At 43.1% G+C, this 25,781-nt stretch overlaps 1 protein-coding gene across 1 annotated transcript in view; it reads left to right on the top strand.

Moving 5' to 3' along the window:
- The window catches only part of ULK4 (unc-51 like kinase 4), a 489,483-nt gene that overhangs the window by 236,588 nt on the left and 227,114 nt on the right, over window positions 1-25,781 (top strand). Inside the window, exon 31 of the mRNA XM_068982354.1 lies at window positions 15,972-16,077. Within this exon, the coding sequence (XP_068838455.1) occupies window positions 15,972-16,077 (106 nt within the window). The remainder of the gene's footprint in view (window positions 1-15,971; window positions 16,078-25,781) is intronic.

Below are 25,781 nucleotides of genomic sequence, written 5' to 3'. Positions count from 1 at the left end.
TGCCCATGAGGGTGACATGTCACCACTCCTCCCCACTGTGTGCAGAGATGATGTAACTTACATCCATGAGTCATCGTGACAGTGTATTTCTAGTGTGCTTTTAATTCCAGTGAATTCTCAAGAAATCAGTATCCTGGGCACTTAGTATAAAGCAAAATTTAGTGTGGATTGCAAAAGTCTAGGGGCTTCCCAGGCGGCTCAGTGGTAAAGAATGCGCCTGCCAACGCAGGAGACACGAAATGCAGATTCAATCGCTGAGTCAGGAAGGTCGCCTGGAGGAGGAAATGGCAACCCACTCCAGTATTCTTGCCTGGAAACTTCCACGGGCAGTGGAGCCTGGCGGGCTGCAGTCCAGGGGGTTACAAAGAATCAGGCAGAACTGAGCATGAGCGCATGCTACGTGTGGCAGCACTCTTAGCTGAGTGTTGGGAGTGATTGGCCTCAGTGTGTGCTTGTAACATCTGATGTGTCTCAGCTGCATGTTCCTAAGTCACAGGGTCTCTGCTCTTCCTCAGGTTCTAGACCTCCCCAAGGCCGCTGTTTCTTCCCGCCCAGCTCCGTTCTGAGATCTCCTTCCTAAAGTCTTCCCTCGTCATCTCAGGTTTTCAAGGTCTCACTTCCTGGGGTGCTAAGAGCGGGACTTGCCTTCGACATGGCACACTGCCCCTTAGCCTGTTCTGTCTGCCCTGCCCACCCACTGGATGGGCAGCTACCCAGTGGCAGGTATCTTGGGGCACGTTTGGGGCGCTTCATCAGGATCCAGGGCGGGCCTGGCATATACTGGTCTTCAGTACAGATTGTTGAAGGAGTGACATTCAGTTTTGTATGGAGGAGATTTTTCATTTTTTACCTTCTTCAAAATAATATACTCTATTTCTGTAATACGGAGGTTATCAGTTGGGCAGACTACTCAAAATGATGAATAACCAACAAATGGTTCACGTAGTACTTGGTAAACATAGTTTTGTGTGTGTCTGTGTGAGTGTATGAATTTGTATATTTTAAAATTTATGCAGTGTCACATTAAAACCTTTTTTTCTTCAGTGTGGTATCTTAGAATCATTCATTTATTCTCTTCAAGTTAGTTTTGTTTTCTGTGTTATAAAACCCTGTGATTAAGAGGACAGTAATTCATAAATGTACTCTTTTCTCCCTCCCTTCCAACATTTACGTGTCAAAGTTGGTCTTCATAGTAACTCAGCTGGGTTCTGCTCTGTGGGATCCTTTTAGGGGTCTAAAGAAAAGCAAGATTCTGAGGATTTTTCTTTCCACCTTATATCACAACTTTGTGTTGTTCTTGGGTTGATCAGTGAGCGTTCTGGGGATGGGTGGATGGGGGATGCCAGGCTAGCGCTAAAACTGATGGAGTGTCCTTTGCCATTTGTTGTTCAGTTGCTCAGTCATGCTGATTCTTTGCAACCCCATGGACTGCAGCACGCCAGGCCTCCCTGTCTTTCACCATCTCCCAGAGCTTTCTCAGACTCACGTCCATTGAGTTGGTGATGCCATCCAACCATCTTGTCCTCTGTTGTCCCCTTCTCCTCCTGCTGTCAGTTTTTCCCAGCATCAAGGTCTTTTCTGACGAGTCGACTCTTCACATCAGGTGGCCAGAGTATTGGAGCTTCAGCCTCAGTCCTTCCAATGAATATTCAGAGTTGATTTCCTTTAGGATTGACTGGTTTGATCTAGGCCATAATCCACTGAGAAATATTTGAGATGGTGCAGAACAGTTTTGGATTATAATCACAAAGCTTAGAAATTGTTATTATTTGACGTTGTTTAACCTCTCATTCATCTGTAAAGACATAGCATTGGGTATGTTAGGGAACAGAAAGACCTTAGCTTGAGTCTCCACGCAGATCATTTCTTCCCGGGAATCTGCCTGCTTCCTCAGAAGGCAGTGCTTGCCCCGCTTTCCCCGGCCCCTGCTGCTGCTGGCTTCCAGTGGAGCTCACAGCCCTGCACCTGATGAGGCAGCCACTGGGCACTCTGCCCCTCAGAGCCACCCTAGGGGAAAGGCTCCCTGTCATCTGTATGGCTTTAGACAGCGTGTTTCCAGCTGTCTGAGGTTTTGCCTCTTTCTCTGCCCTTGTTGGATCTGGTGACAGTGACTTGGATGACGTGGCTCAGAGTCATTTCTCTCGGCCTCTCTGGTGGAAGGCAGAGCCCTGCTGGGAGCAGGGCCCACGTTTTGTTGAACTCCAGAGCATAGTTAATGTGAAATGTTCAGAACTGGAGCTTCGTGAATGATTTCTCCTGCCTCCTGAACAGTTGTGTTGGGCTGTTGGTTAGCTTAACCTGCTACTTGTGCTCTGAGAGATGAGATTCTGAGTTTAGCCAGTAAGCCTGGCAAATAATGAAATCCAGGCTTCCGAGAATGGGCTCCATGTGCCTCTGAAGCCCAGGGGCATCTCCCAAAGATAAGCACCCCTTCCTTGTTCACCGCACGCCGAGACAAGTTCATGATGTGCATCCCAACAGGAGTAAAGGGGTCTTGCAAGGACAAGAGCTCTGTCTCTGTGCTCCTCTCTCTGAAACGCTGGTCAGGGTTTACTGGGAGGCACCCAGAGGCTGGACTTGTGCTGGGCCTATGACTCACTTTTTATTCCGGGTGGAGGTGAGCAGCTGCCTGGTGACGCAGAGACTTCTTGATCTGACACTTGCAGACGAGGGCTTATACCCCCAGCTCAGCCCGCCTGGGTTCACTTTTCTTCTTGGGAAAATATTTTCTGACTCTCCTTTCTTCCTTCCCATCCTCTCTCCCTCTCTAGTCTGTCTCCCTTCTATCTGCCCTCCCTCCCATCCTTCTACCCTCCCCTTGTTCTTAGGACTCATTCTGATTTTTTTTTTTTCTTAGACTTGCATGAGAAAAATTTAATGATGCCAATTTGACATCTAAGCCCTTCAAGCTGAAGTTCGTTTATTGAGCTATAGGAGTTAAAAATATGAAAACACCATAGCTTTCCCTTTCCCCTCCTCCTCACTCCCTCATTCCTGAGCTTCAGAGACGTCTCCTGGACTGGTGGGACTGTTGCACTCATGCAGAATCAATGCCATGACCAAATGGGCACTCCGCATAGAACCAGGGCTGCCAAGGGGGTTTGTCCAGAATAGATAATAAAGGGGAGGGTTGGCTGATGTCTCAAGGCTCTTAGACCTCCAGCCTGGCTTGGCGTATGGAATTAATTTAAGTTCTCATTCTCTTCGACTTCAGAAATGGACACTGACCAGTTTACCATCACTTTTTCCCCTGGTCAAGTTGGTCAGTCTCCTAGCACTTCCTGTTGCCTAGCCCATGCCGTGCTTATGTTCAGGGTCTGCTGGTTTATTGATCCTTTCTCTCAAACCTTTACCCGGCAAAAGACCCTTTGATCCCCCTATGGTGGTCCAGCATGAACCACACTAACATTGCCCAGTTTATGCTTGAATCTAGGGAATCTTCCAACTCTAGTTAATTTTTTAAAATGCCAATAAGGGCACAAAATCCCATTTAGAAGATGAAAAATTCCTGAAATGATTTCATCCCATTGCATGCTGCCAATTTATTCTCCAAGATGTTATAGTTTTTATCACTGTGTGGCCCAAAATGAGCTTATCGAATTTTCCAGTGTGTTTATACAAGTATTGCTGTTATTAACTAGAGTTTAAGAAAAGGAAAACTGATTGCCCTCCATTATGGAGATTGATAACAGAAGTGTGAGCATTCATAAAACACCCAGTGCAGCAAGTTCTGGGGTGAGTGACAGAGATCTGGACTGCCTTATGCTACTGATTTTGAACATCACATATATATGTTTGGAGTTTCCCTGGTGTCTGATTTGTTGCATGCTCAGAATAACTTTTTGGGAAAAGGTGCTCTTTGTTGAACATCTATGCTATGTGAAGTGGCTTGGTTCTTCTATCTTCTCTTTAGAGATGGCCCTCTGCAACGAAAACTGGTTGAAAAATCCTATCAGATCCAGGAAGTATTTGCTTTGGGGGCCTTGGGGTCACTAGGCATTTTGCTAAGGTTTCTCATTTGCTCAGTGGTAGCCCACCTACCACTTGCTGTTCAAGGATAAGAGCTGACCTGTCAAAGAAGGTGTTAAGGACAACTGAGTCTACAGCCCCCGGCAGCAGTGCTTCAGGTATGACTTGTGCAGTGTGCACACAAATTTTATCTGTTTTAAAAGCTCCCTCCTTGAGTCTCCATACCCTGATGTGATCTTTATTATTTTTTTAAAGTATAGTTGATTTACAATGTTGTGCCGATTTTTTTGCTGTACAGCAGTGATTCAGTTATATAAACGTTCTTTTTTGTCTTCTTCCCATTATGATTTATCATAGGGTATTGAATGTAGCTCCCTGTACTATACCTACTGTGTGGGCCTTGTTGTTTCTCTAGTCTGTATAAGTAGTTTGCATATGCTAACCCCGCACTCTCCCCCGGTGCCTCCCCAGCCCCTGGCGGCCACGAGTCTGTCGTCTATGTCTGAGAGTCTGCTCCATAGATCGGCTCATTTGTGCCATAAGTAAGTGATACATTTGTCTTTCTCTGACTTCTCTCTTAGTATGGTGACCTCTGGTTGTATCCATGTTGCTGCAAATGACATTGTTTCATTCTTTTTTATGGCCGAGTAGTATATGTACCTGGAGAAGGAAATGGCAACCCGCTCCAGTGTTCTTGTCTGGAGAATCCCAGGGACGGGGGAGCCTGGTGGGCTGCAGTCCATGGGGTCGTAAAGAGTCGGACACGACTGAGCGAATTCACTTTCACTGTTCACTTTCATGCATTGGAGAAGGAAATGGCAACCCGCTCCAGTGTCCTTGCCTGGAGAATCCCAGGGACGGGGGAGCCTCGTGGGCTGCCGTCTCTGGGGTCGCGCAGAGTCGGACACGACTGAAGCGACTTAGCAGCAGCAGCCAGTGTCCTTGCCTGGAGAATCCCAGGGACGGGGGAGCCTGGTGGGCTGCCGTCTGTGGGGTCGCACAGAGTCGGACACGCCTGAAGCGACTTAGCAGCAGCAGCAGCAGCAGTGTATGGACCACATCTGCCTGATCCATTCCCTGGTTTGATTTTTCAAGTGGTGAGGGCAAAATGAGGTAATGGAAAAGGAAGACGCACTTCTGAGTCTAAGTCCAGGCTCTGTTCCTCTGTTCTTTTCTCAGGGCTTCTCTTTCTTTATATTTAAAATCAAATGATTGACCTAGAAAATTCTGTCAGATTCTTCCGAAGTCTGGTAGTATGATTCTTGCTTTGTTCCAAGTTTGCCAGCTGGTGAATAATGGGGCAGGCCAAGAAGCTCTTTTTTTTCTTTTTTAGCTCAGTTTTCTTTTTGCTTATTGCATTGTTCCTTTATGTGCCTCAAAACTGTAGGTTTAAATAAGCTTCCAGTTAATTCCCACTAATTTCTTTTTCCTGTAGGACTTACTAGTACTACTTTGAGACAGGATCTATGATGCCAACACATGGAAAACTCCCATAGTCAAGAGATCTATAGTTGAAAACTCTTTTGATAATTCTGTGTGCTGATCTTTTCATTCATTTTTGCCTTATGTAATATTTTCTTTCTTTCGAATGGGGCACTTATTTGTATTGGTGAGCAGCTACCTTTAATGGAGGGTCTTATTAAAACTGTGTTAAGGTCTTTCAAAATTTCAGAGTGTACATTTTCCGTGTGGATGCAAGTGCTTCATGAGTACTTAATACATACGCAGCAGGTGAGAGATTCTTATGAATTTCATTTGAAGTCAAAAGACTGAATGTTTCCCTTATTGCAAACATTATTCAAAAGTGAATGAGATACTGATTGAAAACATTTTAAGAGAGATCATTTTTTATCCTTGTATAGTTCTGTTTCACACCATTAAATAGCAAATTTTAGGTGCTCCATAAATATGTATCGATTGCTTGATTGAAGGCGGTTTCTAGTCGCTGACAAGTTCGTTTCTCAAAGGAGCATCCCACAAGCCATATATCGCTTCCCCAGCTGTGTTCATCATATAAGCAACATGGAGCATTTCCGTAATTTCCCAGAGGCCGCTGCATACCAGCCACCACACCTTGGCTCTGGAGACCTGGCTAAAAGTCCCAGTTCTGCCCCCAGAGGGCTTAGGGTTGAGCCAGGAATGGCTCAACAGTCAAGGGGTTGTGGCAGGTGCTGTGATGACGGCAGGCACAGGATAGTGGTGGAAACGTCAGGCGACACGAGAAAGGTGGCCTCCCCTGCCAGCCACAGCAGTGACATCTGGCCCGAATGTTTAAGAATAAATCTGTTTGCCAAACCTTTATTATTGTTTTTTATTACTATTATTGTTGTTTTCACTTTGGACTGTGGCAGGGATGCTAGAAGAAGGCAGGAAAGGTTTTGTGTCTGGACGCACACTTGTATTTTTTCTTTCTCCTCCATCCCCCTGCTCCCAGCCTGTGCTTAGCTCAGAGAGCATGTTGTGGGTCAGGAGGGGCCTGTCTGGCAACACTGCAGGCAGACACACAAAGGGGACACGATCCATCCCTGGGGCCGCGGTCCTGGCCGCTTGCCTTTGGCTCTGTGGCCAGGGTTCTCCCGCCTGAACAGCACTGGCGCTGGCCCACTGCATCTGCCTTGAGGCCTTGGGCCCTCCTGGGAGCCCAGAGGACGGAATCTTCCTGCTGCAAGCCTAAATAACGTGAGAGGGCATGGCCGGGGAAGCTAAGAGAGGTGCTAACCTGCTGGAAGGGTGTCCGCAGCGCACTGCCAGGGGTGTTACACAGACCAGGACCCTCGAGCCGCGTGGGCACACCGATTGACAGATGGCTCCAGTTGACCCAGACCCCCGTCTGCGCCAACCGGAACGCGTTGCTAATAATAACTGTTATGTGCGGCTAGAGGGCTTCCACCGTACCTGTCAGTCACATTTAAAATCCATCTGAAACTCTTCTCTCTCATGTCCCTAACCAGAAAGATGGAGGGCGATCCAGCTAAAAGAAGGGAGTTAATTTCATGCCGCCAGGCTCTTGGGCCGAGAACATCATATGGTTTTGTCTACAGATGGAAGAAGACCCTTTCCAGGTCCCCTCCCCCGACCCCATCGAGTCTCCTCGGAGCCTGCTAAGTCCCACGAAACCCCGACCACAGGGCAGAGGAGCTGGGTGACTGCTTCATAGCTGGCAAAGCAGAGGCCCAGCACCAGCTCCCTCACACCCCAGACAGGCCCACTTTGGACCCCCAAATTCTGTCCTTTCTTCCCAGGAAACCCCAGGTGTATATTTATGAGGGAAAATTCATGGACAGAGGAGCCTGGCACAGGCTATAGTCCATGCGGTCCCAAAGAGTCAGACACAACTGAGTGGCTAACACTCACACATATTTATGAGGTACACGAGTGAGTTCGTTTTAAATTACTCTGTGCCCAAGGCCTTGGATTTGCCTTGCTCTGTCATCTCCTGGTTCTTGTGGTTCTCCCACTCTCAGGCCTTGGGATCCCGCCAGGACTTTGAACAAACTGGACTGTGGGAATCAATGGCCCTCCCTCCGTCCTGGACCTACTGTAACCTCCAGCGCACTCATTCCCCAGACCCCGCGGCCCCAGATGTCAGCCCCAGGAGTGGAAATGAATCTTTCCCGCTTTCGAAAGCAGTAGCTGTCAGCCATCAGGACGGTGAGGCCAGGGATCGAGACACATTAAGAGATGGCAGTGGGGATGGAAAGTAGATTGAAGAGGGGCTCGGGGAAAACCAGGGGCCTGCTGTGGCTGGTCGGATGTGGGAGACAAGAGTGGAGGCAGTCTTCTCTGGTGATTGTAAGATGCATGGCTGGGTCGCTGGGCAGCTTGGAGGGTTCGTTAAAATGGAAAACAGAAAAGAGGAAGAGCAAGGGCAAAGGAGCCGAGCTCAGTTTAGATTCCATCGAGTTAGCACTGCCGGTGAAACAGCCTTGTGGAAAACTCAATAATATGAAGTGTCCTTCTCCCCACACGTGGACTCAGTGTTGTTTGGGTGCTCTGCAGGCTCCTTTTTCTTAAAAATTTTTTTAAAATTTTTCATTGGAGGACAGTTACATTACAAATATTGTGTTGGTTTCTGCCACCCATCACCATGAATCAGCCACAGGTATATGTATGTCCCCTCCCTCTTGAATCTTCTCCCACCCCTCCAGGCTGTCACAGAGCTCCAGGTTTCAGCTGCCTGAGTCATACAGCGAATTCCCTCTGGCTATCTATGTTAAATGTGGTAGTGTATGCGGTCCCATGATGCAGGCTCCTTTCTGCAGGCTCCAGATCTCTAGGAGTCTGGCCATGCAGGAGAAGATATGGAAAGGATCGTGGGTTGATGCCACCCTGTGTCCCGTGGCAACGCCTCTGGACCAAGTGCAAGTGCCTGCACAGTCCAGGGACAGGTGGCACAGCAACATAAGCCTGCCCCCCCGCCGACCCCGAAATGTTATCTGACCATGTGCGCTGAATGGGATATGCTGTGTGTTCATTTCCGAGAGATCGTGGATGTCACGTGCGTGTCATTTGGGTGTGCTTCTACTTCTCATTCTTCCGGTGGCTCCTTCCTAACCTCCCAGGATCGGTTCTTGTCTCCTGATACGTTGTCTTTTGAGTTCTAGCCCACACCAAGGGCAGAAGAGAGTGACCGTGGTTCATTGTTACTGTTGATTGTTCGAGGTATCTCCTACCTTGACTGTTGAGACCCCAGCCCAACATTTTCATCTGAAGTCTTCCAGCGCCACTTCCACCTTCATATGTTGGAAGGGAGTCTAACGCTGTGTTTACAAGTGAGAGCGCTTTGGCAAGGCTGATTGCTTTCCAGCGGCATTTCCTTGCTGTGCCCTTGGTGTTGCAGAGCTGTCCTCTTTAAGCACTGAAGCAATTAGTTTCAAGAAGGCTGATTCTTCAGGGTCCAGTGGTCTCCTGCCTTTCATTTGCTGAAGCTGTACGTCTTAATGAAGTTGTTTCATCTATGTTGCCAAACGCTAGAATTTTGCGGCTTCAATTCTCATTATCTCTACTGGCAAATGATATGTTTTATTAGAACTCTCAAGTGCCCTGTTTATTAAATGTCCGCACACCGTGGTGTTGGGCACACAAATTAGGTCAGCTCTCCGTATCGGGTTCTGGACGGAGGGGTTGAAGATTTTCATCATAATCCTCAGGTGCAGTAGGATCGTCTTGGGTGTCTTTGTGGGAGGGCAGTGCTGGCTTCTCCTTCTCCCGTGAGCTCAGCTTCCATTCTTGCCCCTCAGCCAGTGCTGACACTGAGCGTCTCAGTCCTGTGACTGTTGACTGTGGGGCCACTGTGTAACTTCATTCTTGGGTGTGGTGCGCTCATTCTTTTCTGTCCTGTAGTTGCCAAATATACCTACATCTTGCTTCCTGGGTTGCATATCTCATGATAGGCCGTCTATATTAAGGGATCTTTTGAAGCCAGGAGGTCCCAGTGGTGGAAACACAGGGCTGGGCATATTGTAGCCAGAGAAGTTAGAGGGCAGTGTTAGAACAGCAGCCTCAAATCAGTCTTTCTGTCCTCTCTCCACCCACTGCTCCAGAGTCCTTTATGTCCCTGGCGCTCGTGTCGTGTTGGTTAACCTGGGATAGGCTGACTAGTGACCCTGAGGTCCGGCACTCCGCCCTCCTGCTCCGTCAGTGTTGTCATTAGGCAGCGTTGCTTGGTGATAAAGGGTCACCTTCCATCTCCTAGACTGGATCCCAGCCTCACAGTCAGGAAGCTTGGTGATCTTTGGTGAGTGACACTTCACCTCCCTAACCTCAGAGCCCTTAGCTGTGAGAAGGGGAGATTTGTAGCCACCTCGGAGTTTTGGTGAGGATTAAATGAGACGATACAGGTGGAGGGCTTGCGGTGTGGGCCATGGCGTGCAGTCCCTTATCAGTGTATTCTCACCTCTGCCTTGTCCGTGCTTGGGCTCACGTGGCTGCTCTGCCGCCGTCAGCACAGAAGCTGCTGGTGTCCCGGCCCCTGACCCTGTGCCAGAGGCCCTGTTGTGGGTCATTGAATGTTTCCCTCCCTCCTTACACTGCTCTTACTGAATGTGTTGGAGCTCAGTGGTGTGGACCCCTTGTTTTGTTGGTGAGCCATGGGACTCTTTTTAGGGAAAGGTGCTGTCTTAGAGGAACATCTAATGACACAGCCCTTAATCAGCGTTGTCCCTCCCCTCCATCTCTGGCCTGTGGTCTCTGAATCAAACTTGTGGTTCCTTTCCTCTTTACGCTAATCTTCCAGGGTCCCCACATATTTACCCTGATGTCTTCTCCCTTCATATAATTCTCTACTCTGCCTTTGAAAGAAATACGATGTTTTTCATAGCATAACTTATCCCCTGTGGGCTATGAATGTGGTTGTGAACTGCAGAAAGAAATCTTATTAAAGTTGCTAAGAGAAGTGAAATAGCTCAGTTTGATAGAAATTAATAGAAGTGTGCTTAATTCACATTCACACTGTCTCACCTGCTCTTCTCATGTCTTGAGCACTGTTTTTTGGGGAAATTAAGTTCCAGGCCACAGCAGTTACTGTCTGATTTCCCTTAGAGAACCACATCGTTTCCTTGAGCAGGTACGGTCACTAGGTTCTGTGGTTTCTCTCTTTCAAACTAAGTAAGAAGCATTCTTGTAGGTACAAGAAGGAAGAAGTGAATAAAATTTTAGCAAATCCCCTGTTTTATATCGAACAAAGTTCATGGTCTGTGAATGGTTTAAAAATCAATAGCAAAGGAATTAAAACAAAGTGTTTTGAATAATGGCTGAAATAGAAAAGGAGCCATGTCTCCCAGTCTGGTTATAGGATCTTTGGTCTCTATTCTCTGCATCAGATATTGTGCCCTGAGCATTTCCAGTGATAAGGTTAGTGGGGGCTCTTGATAGCCAGAGTGCACCTTTATGCCCTTCTACGGATGGAGCACTGTGGGGCTGGCAGAGCCCCTCCTTCTGCAGTGACTGCAAACTCCAGGCCAGGAGTCTCAGGACTTAATTGGCTGGGGTATGGTCCTGGGCTCTTAGTATTCAGGGGTAATGGAAGTTTGAAAAGTTGGCTTTTGTACTTAAAGAAAATGCCTTTATCAACAAGTGACGCTCACTTTTGAGCACCAGGAAAAACTGAAGTATTGACTTTACAACAAGCCAAAATACCTCCAAGAGCATAAAAAAGTCATATATAGTCACAAAAATATGTTTATGAAAGGAACAGTGGATTTATCTCTAGTAAAACTGACCTATATTTTCCGACACACTGGCCTTTGAACAAGGACTGGTATAATTTTGCCAAATGGAAACAAGAGATTTATTACTGTCTTTATTCTTCACAAGAATAAGTTTCCTTTGTATCGTTAGCTACTTTATCATGAGTAACATGTTATGTCATCTTGGTGCTTATTAATCACCCTTTCCCTCCAACCAGTTGTAAGAATAATTAGATGAAATTGGTGGTAGCCCACTGCTTCCACATTAATATTCTTAAGCTGGTGTCAGTGAAACAGTCAAACATGAACATCTACTTTAATACCTGTCTTTCCAAAGAATAGAACTTTCCAGGCATTGATATTTGGAGAGCAGACCTTTTGTAGATGATTAGGCTCAAGAAATAGAGTGACTCCCATTGGTGGGATGTACATGTCTGTTGACTGCAGTTTAGAGCCCGATGCTATGTTGATTTTGTGTGTGTGTGTGTGTGTGTGAGCTTTTCAAAACTGTGTGTTCATCAAGGGACTCTGAGCAGCTCTGCCGAATATCCTCATTCTGAGGCCTGGGCTATTGGCGCATCTTCCCTCCAGACTGGCCACGAGGCAGAGGAAGGATAGGACCGTGAAGCCATCTCTAGCCCTTAAAACTTCTGCCCAAATGAGTCCAATTTGCCAAAGCCAGTCTTTGGGGCAACTCTAAGTATGAGTGGGCAGGAAAGGGCCATCCTCATATGTATCTGGGTGAGGAAAGTGGGAATTGCGTACATTTGTAGTGACCGACTCAAAGTCACAAGTGCAGATTCTTGACTAAAATGGAAAGCTGGCTCCCTGAAAAGGCCTGTAATATAGGGAAGGCTTTGGTGAGTCTGATCAAGGAGAGGGAGGAGATAGTGTAAAAGGTGATGTCAGTCAGCTCAGAGAAGATAGGTAAAGACAGGAGAGGTAGTTCTGTATGATTCTGTTACAGAATGTTTGAAAACTTGGGGCATTTTAGATGATTTTCTTGGAAATTGGACGTAAAGTTGGATCAATATTGATGCTATGATGTTTTTGAAAAAAATATTTGAAGATCTACCAGTAAAAATACACTGATCCAGTTGCTTTTATTAAATACTAGGGAGTTCTACCATCTCACCCAGAAATTGATATTAGATGCACAATAAATATTTGTGGAATAAAATGAAGGGACAAGGGGTATCATCAAACTGATACTAAATTCAGGTGAGGATGTAACTCATAGGCCACTAACACTGGAGAATACTGATGTCAATTCAGTTCAGTCACTCAGTAGTGTCCAACTCTTTGTGACCCCATGGAGTGCAGCACATCAGGCTTCCCTGCTAAGTAGCTTCAGTCGTGTCCAACTCTGTGCAACCCCATGGACGGCAGCCCACCAGGCTCCCCCGTCCCTAGGATTCTCCAGGCAAGAACACTGGAGTAGGTTGCCATTTCCTTCCCATTACCAACTCCCGGAGCCTACTCTAACTCAGGTCCATCGCGCTGATGATGCCATCCAACCATCTCATCCTCTGTCGTCCCCTTCTCCTCCCGACTTCAGTCTTTCCCAACATAAGGGTCTTTTCCAGTGAGTTGGTTCTTTGCATCAGGTGGTCAAAGTACTGGAGTTTCAGCTTCAGCATCAGTCCTTCCAATGAATATTCAGGACTGATATCCTTTAGGATGGATTGGTTTGATCTCCAAGGAACTTTCAAGAGTCTTCTCCTATACCACAGTTCAAAAGCACCAATTCTTTGTTGCTCAGCTTTCTTTATGATCCAACTCTCACATCCGTACATGACCACTGGAAAAACCATAGGCTTGACTAGATGGACCTTTGTTGGCAAAGTAATGTCTCTACTTTTTAATATGCTGTCTAGGGTGGTCATAGCTTTTCTTCTAAGAAGCAAGTGTCTTTTAATTTCATGGCTGCAGTCACCATCTGCAGTGATTTTGGAGCCCGAGAAAATAAAGTCTCTCACTGTTTCCATTGTTTCCCCGTCTATTTGCCATGAAGTGATGGGACTGGATGCCATGATCTTAGTTTTCTGAATGTTGAGTTTTAAGCCAACACTCTTGTCTTTTCACTTTCATCAAGAGGCTCTTTAGTTCTTCTTCACTTTCTGCCATAAGGATGGTGTCATCTGTGTATCTGAGGTTATTGATGACCTGATGGTCAAAACTGAAATCAGATTGATTAGTCTTCGAAGCCAAAGATGGAGAAGCTCTATACAGTCAGCAAAAACAAGACTAGGAGCTGACTGTGGCTCAGATCATGTGGCCTTGTTGCCAAATTCAGACTTAAATTGAAGAAAGTAGGGAAAACCACTAGACCATTCAGATATGACCTAAATCAAATCCCTTACAATTATACAGTGGAAGTGACAAAGAGATTCAAGGGATTAGATCTGATAGAGTGCCTGAAGAACTATGGATGGAGGTTCGTGGCATTGTACAGGAGGCAGGGATCAAGACCATCCCCAAGAAAAAGAGATGCAAAAAGGCAAAATGGTTGTTTGAGGAGGCCTTACAAATAGCTGAGAAAAGAAGAGACACTACAGGCAAAGGAGGAAAGGAAAGGTATACCCATTTGAATGCCGAATTCCAAAGAATAGCAATGAGATGAGAAAGCCTTCATCTGCGATCAATGCAAAGAAATAGAGGAAAACAATAGAGTGGGAAAGACTAGAGGTCTCTTCAAGAAAATTAAAGATACCAAGGGAACATTTCATGCAAAGATGAGCCCAATAAAGGACAGAAATGGTATGGACCTAACAGAAGCAGAAGATATTAAGAAGAGGTAGCAAGAATACACAGAAGAACTATACAAAAAAGATCTTCATGACCCAGATAATCACGGTGTGATCATTCACATAGAGCCAGACATCCTGGAATGCAAAGTCAACTGGGCCTTAGAAAGTATCACTATGAACAAAGCTAGTGGAGGTGATGGAATTCCAGTTGAGCTATTTCAAATCCTAAAGATGATGCTGTGAAAGTGCTGTGTTCAATATGCCAGCAAATTTGGAAAACTCAGCAGTGGAGTTTTCAGGACCGGAAAAGGTCAGTTTTCATTCCAATCCCAAAGAAAGGCAATGCCAGAGAATGTTCAAACTACCACACAATTGTACTCATCTCACATGCTAGCAAAGTAATGCTCAAAATTCTCCAAGCCAGGCTTCAACAGTACATGAACCATGAACTTGCCATATGTTCAAGTTGGATTCAAAAAAGGCAGAGGAACCAGAGATCAACTTGCCAACATCCGCTGGATCATGGAAAAAGCAAGAGTTCCAGAAAAACATCTACTTCTGCTTTATTAACTATGCCAAAGCCTTTGACTGTGTGGATCACAACAAACCGTGGAAAATTCTTAAAAGAAATGGGAATACCGGACTACCTTATCTGCCTTCTGAGAAATCTGTATGCAGGTCAAGAAGCAACAGTTAGAACTGGACATGGAACCACAGACTGGTTCCAGATCGGAAAAGGAGTATGTCAAGGCTGTATATTGTCATCCTGCTTATTTAAGTTATATGCAGAGTACATCATGCAAAGTGCCAGGCTCCATGAACATTGATGTGACTATTCCAAAACAAACAAGCAAATAGAACCTGGCAATAATAAAAGTACCAGTCCAGATGTGGTCAGATGCGGTCTTCTGAAGGAGGTATGCCTTACTTTGTTTAAAGTTGTAACCTTCCCCTACAGCACCCCCAAACTGCTGTCCCCTGTCCTGTCTCCTCTTGCAGTGTGTTTCATCCTTTAACATAGAATGTATTTATTGTCTTCTTCCACTGCTACATGTAAATTCCACAAGGGTGGGGCTGCTTTTTTGGAAATTAAAAAAAATTTTTTTTTCTCTTTTATTCACTGATATAAACCAAGTACCTAAAACAGTGGGCACTTTGTAAATAAAAGTTGTAAAAAAGACTTAATTCTCAATGCAACATGGGATCCTGGACTGGATCCTGGAACAGAAAAGGATGTTAGCAGAAAATGTGACATTTGAATAGTCTTTAGTTTTGTTATTAGCACTGTACCAGTGATACCTTAGTTTTGATGAGTGTACGTTGGTTGGATAAGATGCTAACAGGGGAAGCTGGGTGAAGGGTGTATGGAGACTCTGTATGCTGTCTTTACAACTCTGCTGTGACTCTAAAAGTATTTGAAAAGAAAATCTTTGGGATCCCTTAGAAAGTTAGAAAGAAGTTATCTTTTGTGTCTTGTCAATGAGAAATTGGACCAAAGTCACTCCCTGCAATGCGATGTGAAGCATTAGGGAAAGCAGAGTTCACTCCTCCAGGTCCCCGTAGAGCTCATTACACTGAAGCAGTGCTGCAGTAAGGCATATTCAGTGTCACCAGCCAGGTGTAAGAGTGAGGAAGGAAGACAGCAGTAACAGTCGACTCTCAAAACTGCAGAAATGTTCCTTTAAGAAGGTTTCCTTTTGTGATCTCAAAGTCCCTTTCAGGTGTGGTTTCATAAGTTCCACGTACTAGATCTCTAGTCACTCCGACTCCTTAGTTGCCCGTCAGAGGCCCCAAGGGCAGAGTGCTGTCCCTCAGCGCGTGGGCAGGGGACAGCACGCAACCATGCTGTGCCCTGAGTGGTTCACGCTGCCTCCCAGCTCACCTGACTCACCGATGGGACCTTAACACAGAGCAAACTGTGCCCCCTTCGAGTGGAAAAAGATAATCACCCAGCCTTGTGCAAAGAATGAAGGGAGGTCGGCCATGTGACCATTTGTCTTTTTTATGATGTAATGATGTTACTCTGTTTCTGTACAGTTATGATGAAAATGGTACTCTGTTGCAGGAACATCAGGAGAACATTCTGGGTAACACCATGCAAAGTGTGGTTGCATTGCTGAACAATCTGGTTGCCTGCAAAGGTTCGAATATGAAGCTACTTTATGAACAAGGTAAATGCTTCTTAGAATTCATCTTTGATTATGTTGAATTTTGCCTATTTGTAAGTTTCTTCATCTCACATAGTAGACAGTTAACAAGTACTACTTAGAGTTGATCAATCAAAATAGATGCTTAAAGGTCTACAAATAATGAAAACATTACCAGCACAAATGGGAAGTCTGGTTGGACTGTGATAGTGTCTCAGAGTTAATTCATTCTCGTTCATGGCACAAAATCAATAGGCATCCATCCACAGATGATCGATCAAGAAATGGAAATGTAAGCATCCTATGTAGACTTTTTGCTGCCAATCAAAATAAAAACATATGGTCAAAATCACCTTGGAAAATGAGACTGGATGAGTTGAGGGTGGCTTTACATCTTATGCATATCTGTAATACTGAAATGAAAAACTTTTAAAAGTTTTTAAAGAGCTCAATTGAAGAGTTCAATTTTTTTAAAATTTGTTTTAGGTTTAAAACCAAATTGGGAGGGCAGTACAGAAATTTCCCATATAACCCCTGTCCCCACACATGCAGCGCATACTCCATTATCAATATCACTCACCAAAGTGGTATTTTTTTTTTTGCCAAAGATAAATGTACACTAATATCATAATCACCCAGAGTTCATAGTTTACATTCAGGGTCACTCTTGATGTTGTATTTTCTCTGTGTTTGGACAAATGTATAATGACATTTGGGATTTCCCCAGTGACTCAACAATAAGGTACTCGCCTGCAATGCAGGGGGCGCAGGAGACACAGGTTCAGTCCCTTGGTCAGGAACATCTCCTGGAGGGGTGCATAGCAACCCACTCTAGTATTCTTGCCAGGAAAATCCCATGGACACAGGAGCGTAGCAGGCGTCTGTCCATGGGGTCACAAAGAGTCAGATGCAGCCGAAGTGCCTGAGCATGCATGCCTAATGACATATATCCATCGTTATTATATGGTACAGTGCATGTTCATCGCCTTAACAGTCCTCTGTGCTCTACCTGTTCATCCCCACTGCCTTCTGCAACCACTGATCTTTTTACTGTCTGCATCGTTTTGCCCCTTCCAGAACATCATAAAGTTAGAATCATACAATATGTCACCTTTTCAGATTGGCTTCTTTCACTTAGTAATATTTATTTAAGGCTCTTCCATGTGTTTTCATGGTTTGATGGCTCATTTCATTTTAGTATGAATAAAATTCTCTGTTGTCTGGAGGTACTGCAGTTTGTTAATCCATTCACCTAATGACATTTTGTTTGCTTCCAGACTTCAGCAATTATGAATAAAGCTGCTATAAATATATGTATTAAGATTTTTGTGTGGACATAAGTTTTAAACTCCTTTAGGTAAATACCAAGGAGTGCACTTGCTAATAGTATGCTGATTATTTCATTTTTTAAGGGATGCCAAACTGTCTTCCAGTGTGGCTCTACCATGGTGCATTCCCAAAGTGAATGAGTGTTTCTGTTCCTCTATACCCTCGCCAGCACGGGGTGTTGTCAGTGTTCTGAATTTTGGACGTTCTGTGTCATGGTAGCTCCTTGTTTTAATTTCCCTTTCCCTGATGGTATACGATGTGAAGCATTTTCTTATATTCTTGTTTCCCATTTGTATATCTTCTCTCAAGAGTTCTTTGCATATATTGGATAAAGTCCTTTATCAGATGTGTCTTTCTCAAATATTTTCTCCCAATCTGTGGCCTGTGTTTTAATTCTTTTGCAAAGCCACAGTTTTAGTTTTATCCAGTTTATCATTTTTTTTAATGGATCATGTCCATGGTGTTATTATCTCAAAGTCCAGTTTATCAATTTTTTTTTATGGATCGTGTTCGTGGTGTTATTATCTCAAAAGTCTTCACCGTACCCAGTGTCATCTAGGTTTTCTCCTACATTATTGTGTAGGAGTTTTGTAGTTTTGAATTTTTACAATTAGGCCTGTGATCCATTGTGACTTACTTTTTGTGAAGGGTATAAGGTAGATTTTTTTTTTTTTGGTATGTTGCTGTTCCAGCACTGTTTGTTGGGGAGACTGTCTTCGCTCCATTGTGTTGCCTTTGCTCCTTTGTCAAAGGTCATTTAACTGTATTTGTCCAAGTCTGTTACTGGGCTCTCTATTCTCTTCCATTGACCTGTTTGCTTTATACTTTCACCAGTACCCACTGTCTTGATGACTGTAGCTTTAAGGTAAGTCTTGAAGTCAGGTAGCATCAGTCCTTCACTTTGGTTCTTCTCCTTAATATAAACTTTAGAATCAGCTTGTTCATACTCATAAAATAACTTGCTTGGACTTTGATTGGGATTGCATTGAATCTTGGAGAAGGCAATGGCACCCTACTCCAGTACTCTTGCCTGGAGAATCCCATGGATGGAGGAGCCTGGTGGGCTGCAGTCCATGGGGTTGCGAAGAGTTGGACACTACTGAATGACTTCACTTTCACTTTTCACTTTCATACATTGGAGAAGGAAATGGCAACCCACTCCAGTGTTCTTGCCTGGAGAACCCCAGGGACTGGGGAGCCTGGTGGGCTGCTGTCTGTGGGGTCACACAGAGTCAGACACGACTGAAGTGACTTAGCAGCAGCAGCATTGAATCTATGGATCAAGTTGGTAATATGGTTACATCTTAAACACAGTGTTTACTACTTTTATATTAATAAAATCTCTCATTTGAATGTTCATGAAAATAAGACTTGGATAGGATCAATGAATAAAAAAATCCAAGATAAATGGATAAAATCTTTAAGGATCAGTGAATTAAAAAAACCCAAGATCAGTGGATAAAATCTTTAAGTCACGGTTCTGATTCCCCCCTCCTCAACATTTAGAGTTGTGTTTCTATTGGTCACTATACCTAAATGTTGGAAATGTGTTTTTTTCTCCCTTAAGAAGAATGTGCATTTTCAACAGTAATAAATATTGCCAAGAGTTGAGGGATTTTAGTACATTGAAACATTTATCGTTTTATATAGCAGCATCCTATTTTGTTTTATGGGTTCAGTTCAGTTCCTCAGTCGTGTCTGACACTTTGTGACCCGTTGAACTGCAGCACGCCAGGCCTCCCTGTCCATCACCAACTCCCGGAGTTTACCCAGACCTATGTCCATTGAGTTGGTGATGCCATCCAACCATATCATCCTCTGTTGTCCCCTTCTCCTCCCTCTTTCAGTCTTTCCTAGCCTCAGGCTCTTTTTCAGTGAGTCAGTTCTTTGCATCAGGTGGCCAAAATATTGGTGTTTCAGCTTCAGCATCAGTCCTTCCAGTGAACACCCAGGACTGATCTCCTTTAGGATGGACTGGTTGGATCTCCGTGCAGTCCAAGGGACTCACAAGAGTCTTCTCCAACACCACAGTTCAAAAGCATCAATTCTTCTGTGCTCAGCTTTCTTTATAGTCCAACTCCCACATCCATACATGACTACTGGAAAAACCATAGCCTTGACTAGATGGACCTTTGTTGACAAAGTAATGTCTCTGCTTTCTAATATGCTGTCTACGTTGGTCATAGCTTTCTTCCAAGGAACAACTGTCTTTTAATTTCATGGCTGCAATCACCATCTGCAGTGATTTTGGAGCCCAGAAAAATAAAGTCAGCCACTGTTTCCACCAGTAATCTAATGGATATGGGTAATTTCCAATCTTTTGCTTTTGCAGACAGTTCTGTAATGAATAACTTTAAGCACACATTCCTTCACATGGGAGCAGGACTATCTACAGAGTAAATTCCTGGGGTTAGAATCACTAGATCAAGGGGTATCTGCTGCTGCTAAGTCGCTTCAGTCGTGTCCAACTCTGTGCAACTCCATAGATGGCCGCCCACCAGGCTCCCCCGTCCCTGGGATTCTCCAGGCAAGAACACTGGAGTGGGTTGCCATTTCCTTCTCAAGGGGTATATATGTTTGTAATTTCCATGGGTAGTGACAGGTTATTGTAAGCAGCCTGACAGTTTATACTTCTGTCAGGGCACATGAGATTACTTGTCTCTGGATCTAAGAGCATATTATGTTTTCCCATTTGTTTGACTTACTTTCTTTATAGTTTTCTTTATATAGGCCATATGTATTTCTTCCTGTTTATCTCTCCCCAGGTATTTTATCCTTTTTTACTTGCTATCGGAAATAAGGAATTTTCTACCAGTATAGCTCTCAATTATTTTTTTAAGTATGTGTTTGAAAGTTTTTTTATTTCTGTTTATTAACTTTGTCCCTAGGTTTATTCTCTTATTACTTTCCATAGTGATGGCTTAGATGATTCTCTTTACTTCCTGGTTATGTAATAATAACGAATGCAAATAGAAAGAGTCTTTAATTTTTATAGTTCTACTTTTTCTCTCTAGTCCAATTACAAGATTCAAAGAGAATAATATAGAGGATATCTTGTTATTGCCTCAGAATCTTTTTTCTGGTTAAGGAAGTGTTTACATTTTATCTTTTGCAATCAAGAATGAATAATAATAAATAAATAATGATGACTTTTGACCCCTCTGGAAATGATCAAATGATTTTTCCTTGGATCTATTCATGTCATGGATTATATTTAATAAGAGTATCTAATATGCAGCCACCCTAGTGTTTGTATCAGTAAGCACAGTTAATTGTGATATAATATTCTTTAATTGTACTGCTTCAGGTTTTTGTTAATCTTTTATTCAGGATTTTCCATTGCTGTTCATAAGTGTGATTGATCTATAGTTTTGTTTCTTGTTTCTTTCTTTTTTGCTGGATTCTAGTGTTATTGCTGTATTGCTTCTTTTTCTTTTTAAGGACGTTTTCTTTCTTCCTTGGGCTTTGGAACAGTTTAGATATCTTGGATATTATCTTTTAAAAGTTTGATAGAATTCCCTTGTGAAGCCATATGGCTGGTACTCTTTCTTGAAGGAACGGTAGCTGTGATAGCTCTTTGACACCGTTCTGTATTTCTACAGTGATAATAAATCTTTTTTCATTTCCCATCTTTTATAGAGTCAATTATAGGATAGTATATTTTCCTAGAAGGTCTTCGTTTCACACACACTTTCAAATCTATAGACTTGGAGACAGAATAGCTTCTCATAATTCTTTTATTTTCTTAGGTTTCAGAAGTTAACTTCCTGCTTCCATTTTTAATATATATTTTATATGTGTATTTGAATACATATATTATATATATATTTATATATAATACATATACTCCAAAAAATATATATATTACATATGTAATTGCACTTTTGTAATTTTATTGATTAGTTAAGATAATGGTTTTAATTATTATGTGTGCATAATACAAATGTGTACATAGACAAATGTGCATATAATTTTTAGGCCAGTTTGGAAATTTGCATATTAGTCCTAGTTTAAAAAAAATTCTTCTTTTATCTACTGATTCACTCCTTGTGAATGAAGTTGTTTTTTCATTCTTTTTCTGTCTTTTTGAATAAGATGCTTAAGTCATTTATCTCCTTTTTGCTTAATCACTAAAATATTTAAAGCTATGAATTTTCTTCCAGTATTGGATTCTGATCTGTAGTGCATTCATCCTTTTTGTTTTCTACATATATTTCAGTTTTGGTTTACGTTCCTTCATTAAGACAATAATTGTTTAACAGTGAGAGTGTATTTTGTTTTATTAATTTTGTTCTGTCTAGTTTATTGCACTGTGGTCAGCAAGTTTCGGCAGTACTATTTTGTCCTTTTAGAATTTATTAAGGTTTTCTTGTAGCTAATATATGGTCAGTTTTCATGATTTAATATGTATACTTGGGAAAATGCATATAGGATTTCTGTCTTGACAGTACTGATACTAACATGCCCTCCCACCAAAACAACAGGAAAATTCAACAAAACATGTGAAGCAGTTTGTTTTCAGTCACTGGAAAACAAGCAACATTGGGTTCTGAGCCTTGAGAAGGGAAACACGAGGTGAACCTCATAACACTCTTTGTTTTTGTTCTCTTTGCTTGTTTTTTGTCTGTTTATGGAAGCAGGGTCCAAGAAGAAAACCAAGGTCTTGCCGAGTTAGGGAGAAAGAGTTCAGTGTTCAGGGATGAGAACTAGTGAAGGTTCACAGGGCAGAGCATAAGAGAAGATGCAAAGAGGGATCGGGCCCAGAAGTCTACGTGAGGTTTCACACAGGTCCTTTGTGAGGGCTGGGCTGCAGTGGACATGCACAGAACAGGATTCTGTTAGGCCTAGAAAGAGGACAGTGCAGATGCCATAAGGTTGAGAGCTGGATTGATACAGCAAAGATTATGCTCATGGGGGATGTAAGAATTCCAGCCTAGCTACCGGATAGTACCTTACTTCGGACCTAAGTAAAGTTACATCAGCCTGAATCCAGATGCTAGTCTAGACCTTCCATAGCATTTCAGCCATGTCCTGTGCATGCTATGCTAAGTCACTTCAGTCGTGTCCAAATCTTTGCAACCCCATGAACTGTGGTCTGCCACGCTCCTCTGTGTATGGGATTTTTTTCAGGAGTGGGTTGCCATTTCCTGCTCCAGGGGATCTTCTGACCCAGAGATTGAACCCGTGTCTCTATGTCTCCTGCATTGGCAGGCAGGTTCTTTACCACTAGCACCACCTGGGAAGCCCTGGACTAATTCTTTGGGCTATGAATTAAACTACAGACCTGTCCTAACAAAGAATAAGACTAAGCCCTTCAAGGTCCAAAGATTCACAAGGAAGTTTACTGCCTGCTAGAATAAAATCATCAGGAGTCCAGGTGGTCTTAAGAAAGGTGGTTAGGCTGCAAGTGTGGTGGGGTGAGGAAGCAGGTAAGTGTGGGGTTCCAGGGGTACACTGAGGCTGGGATCACTTTCCTGGCCCTTGCTAGTGGTTAGGGGGAAGGAGAGCCGTGTGACTGCAGAAAGTCTGTTTCCATTCTCCAGAGATACACCAGGTCTGTCTTTTCATTATACTCTGTTGCTCTACAGACTTCTTGGCTACTCAGTGTGTGCCTGCTTTTTCCAAAGTTGGGTAAGAGATCTGTTGAGTGCTTGCCAGCCCAGAGTGTGTTCAGATTCAGTGGGGTGTGGCCACATGAGGCGTCACTAATGATCTGCCACCGTATGGACTTGAATGTTTGTGGCTGGTTTGAATAAAGTCTTGTTAGTTTTTATTTTGGATCAATTCTGGCTCAGTCATCGATGTATATATTCATTACATTTCATACAGAATTAAATTTCCTATTCCAAACATTACAGTTACTTGTAATGTTAATACTTTGAAAATCATTCTGTTATAAGTGAGCTGTAGTGCAGATGAAGTGGAAATGATTATCTCTGCCTTTAAGTGCTTCAGTATGGTGCTGTGTTAGGCGAGTGTTTGACTGAATTTCATTGTCGGACCACACACTAGCAGTTAGTGGAGGGATGAATTCTAAAGCATACGTTTTCCCACCTCACCTTTTAATATCTCAGAAATCGGTACATCAACACTGCTATCCAGATGGCAGTCCCAGGGTAGTTTCTGCTGCTGGCATGTGTGTGTTGAACCTTGTGGAATGAGTATGAGTGTCCTGTAAGTGAACCCAGACACCTCGGAAGAGATGCATCATAGTACTGTCCTGCATCCATGTTCTGATGGAGCAAAACTTAACTGTTTGCAGATGACATGATCCTCTACATAGAAAACCCTAAAGACTCCACCAGAAAATTATTAGAGCTAATCAATGAATACAGTAAAGTTGCAGGATATAAAATCAACACACAGAAATCCCTTGCATTCCTACACACTAATAATGAGAAAGTAGAAAAAGAAATTAAGGAAACAATTCCATTCACCATTGCAACAAAAAGAATAAAATACTTAGGAATATATCTACCTAAAGAAACTAAAGACCTATATATAGAAAACTATAAAACACTGATGAAAGAAATCAAAGAGGACACTAATAGATGGAGGAATATACCATGTTCATGGATCGGAAGAATCAATTTAGTGAAAATGAGTATACTGCCCAAAGCAATTTACAAATTCAATGCAATCCCTATCAAGCTACCAGCCATATTTTTCACAGAACTAGAACAAATAATTTCAAGATTTGTATGGAAATACAAAAAACCTCGAATTGCCAATGCAATTTTGAGAAAGAAGAATGGAACTGGAGGAATCAACTTGCCTGACTTCAGGCTCTACTACAAAGCCACAGACATCAAAACAGTATGGTACTGGCACAAAGACAGACATAGAGATCCATGGAACAAAATAGAAAGCCCAGAGATCAATCCACACACATATGGACACCTTATCTTTGACAAAGGAGGCAAGAATATACAATGGAGTAAAGACAATCTCTTTAACAAGTGGTGCTGGGAAAACTGGTCAACCACTTGTAAAAGAATGAAACTAGATCACTTTCTAACACCGCACACAAAAATAAACTCAAAATGGATTAAAGATCTAAATGTAAGACCAGAAACTATAAAACTCCTAGAGGAGAACATAGGCAAAACACTCTCCGACATAAATCACAGCAGGATCCTCTATGATCCACCTCCCAGAATTCTGGAAATAAAAGCAAAAATAAACAAATGGGATCTAATTAAAATTAAAAGCTTCTGCACAACAAAGGAAAATATAAGCAAGGTGAAAAGACGCCTTCTGAATGGGAGAAAATAATAGCAAATGAAACAACTGACAAACAACTAATCTCAAAAATATACAAGCAGCTTATGCAGCTCAATTCCAGAAAAATAAATGACCCAATCAAAAAATGGGCCAAAGAACTCAATAGACATTTCTCCAAAGAAGACATACAGATGGCTAACAAACACATGAGAAGATGCTCAACATCACTCATTATCAGAGAAATGCAAATCAATACCACAATGAGGTACCACTTCACACCAGTCAGAATGGCTGCGATCCAAAAATCGGCAAGCAATAAATGCTAGAGAGGGTGTGGAGAAAAGGGAACCCTCCTACACTGTTGGTGGGAATGCAAACTAGTCCAGCCACTATGGAGAACAGTGTGGAGATTCCTTAAAAAATTGCAAATAGAACTACCTTATGACCCAGCAATCCCACTGCTGGGCATACACACCGAGGAAACCAGAATTGAAAGAGACACATGTACCCCAATGTTCATCGCAGCACCGTTTATAATAGCCAGGACATGGAAACAACCTAGATGTCCATCAGCAGATGAATGGATAAGAAAGCTTTGGTACATGTACACAATGGAGTATTACTCAGCCGTTAAAAAGAATACATTTGAATCAGTTCTGATGAGATGGATGAAACTGGAGCCGATTATACAGAGTGAAGTAAGCCAGAAAGAAAAGCACCAATACAGTATACTAACACATATATATGGAATTTAGAAAGATGGCAATGACGACCCTGTATGCAAGACAGCAAAAAAGACACAGACGTGTATAACGGAGTTTTGGACTCAGAGGGAGAGGGAGAGGGTGGGATGATTTGGGAGAATGACATTCTATCGTGTATACTATCATGTAAGAATCAAATCGCCAGTCTATGTCCGACGCAGGATACAGCATGCTTGGGGCTGGTGCATGGGGATAACCCAGAGAGATGTTATGGGGAGGGAGGTAGGAGGGGGGTTCATGTTTGGGAACGCATGTAAGAATTAAAGATTTTAAAATTAAAAAAAAAAAGAAATTAAACTTTAACTATAAAAAAAAAAGAAACAGTACAGATACTGGATGATTCCAGGTTGACGAATAAGAGGAGTCAGTCTTCAAATGGGAAGAACTTTTAAGAAAAACTCAACCAATTAA

This window comes from Capricornis sumatraensis, chromosome 10, assembly GCF_032405125.1.
Source record: "Capricornis sumatraensis isolate serow.1 chromosome 10, serow.2, whole genome shotgun sequence".
NCBI lineage: Eukaryota > Metazoa > Chordata > Mammalia > Artiodactyla > Bovidae > Capricornis > Capricornis sumatraensis.
This window is presented reverse-complemented; position numbering and strand designations above follow the sequence as displayed.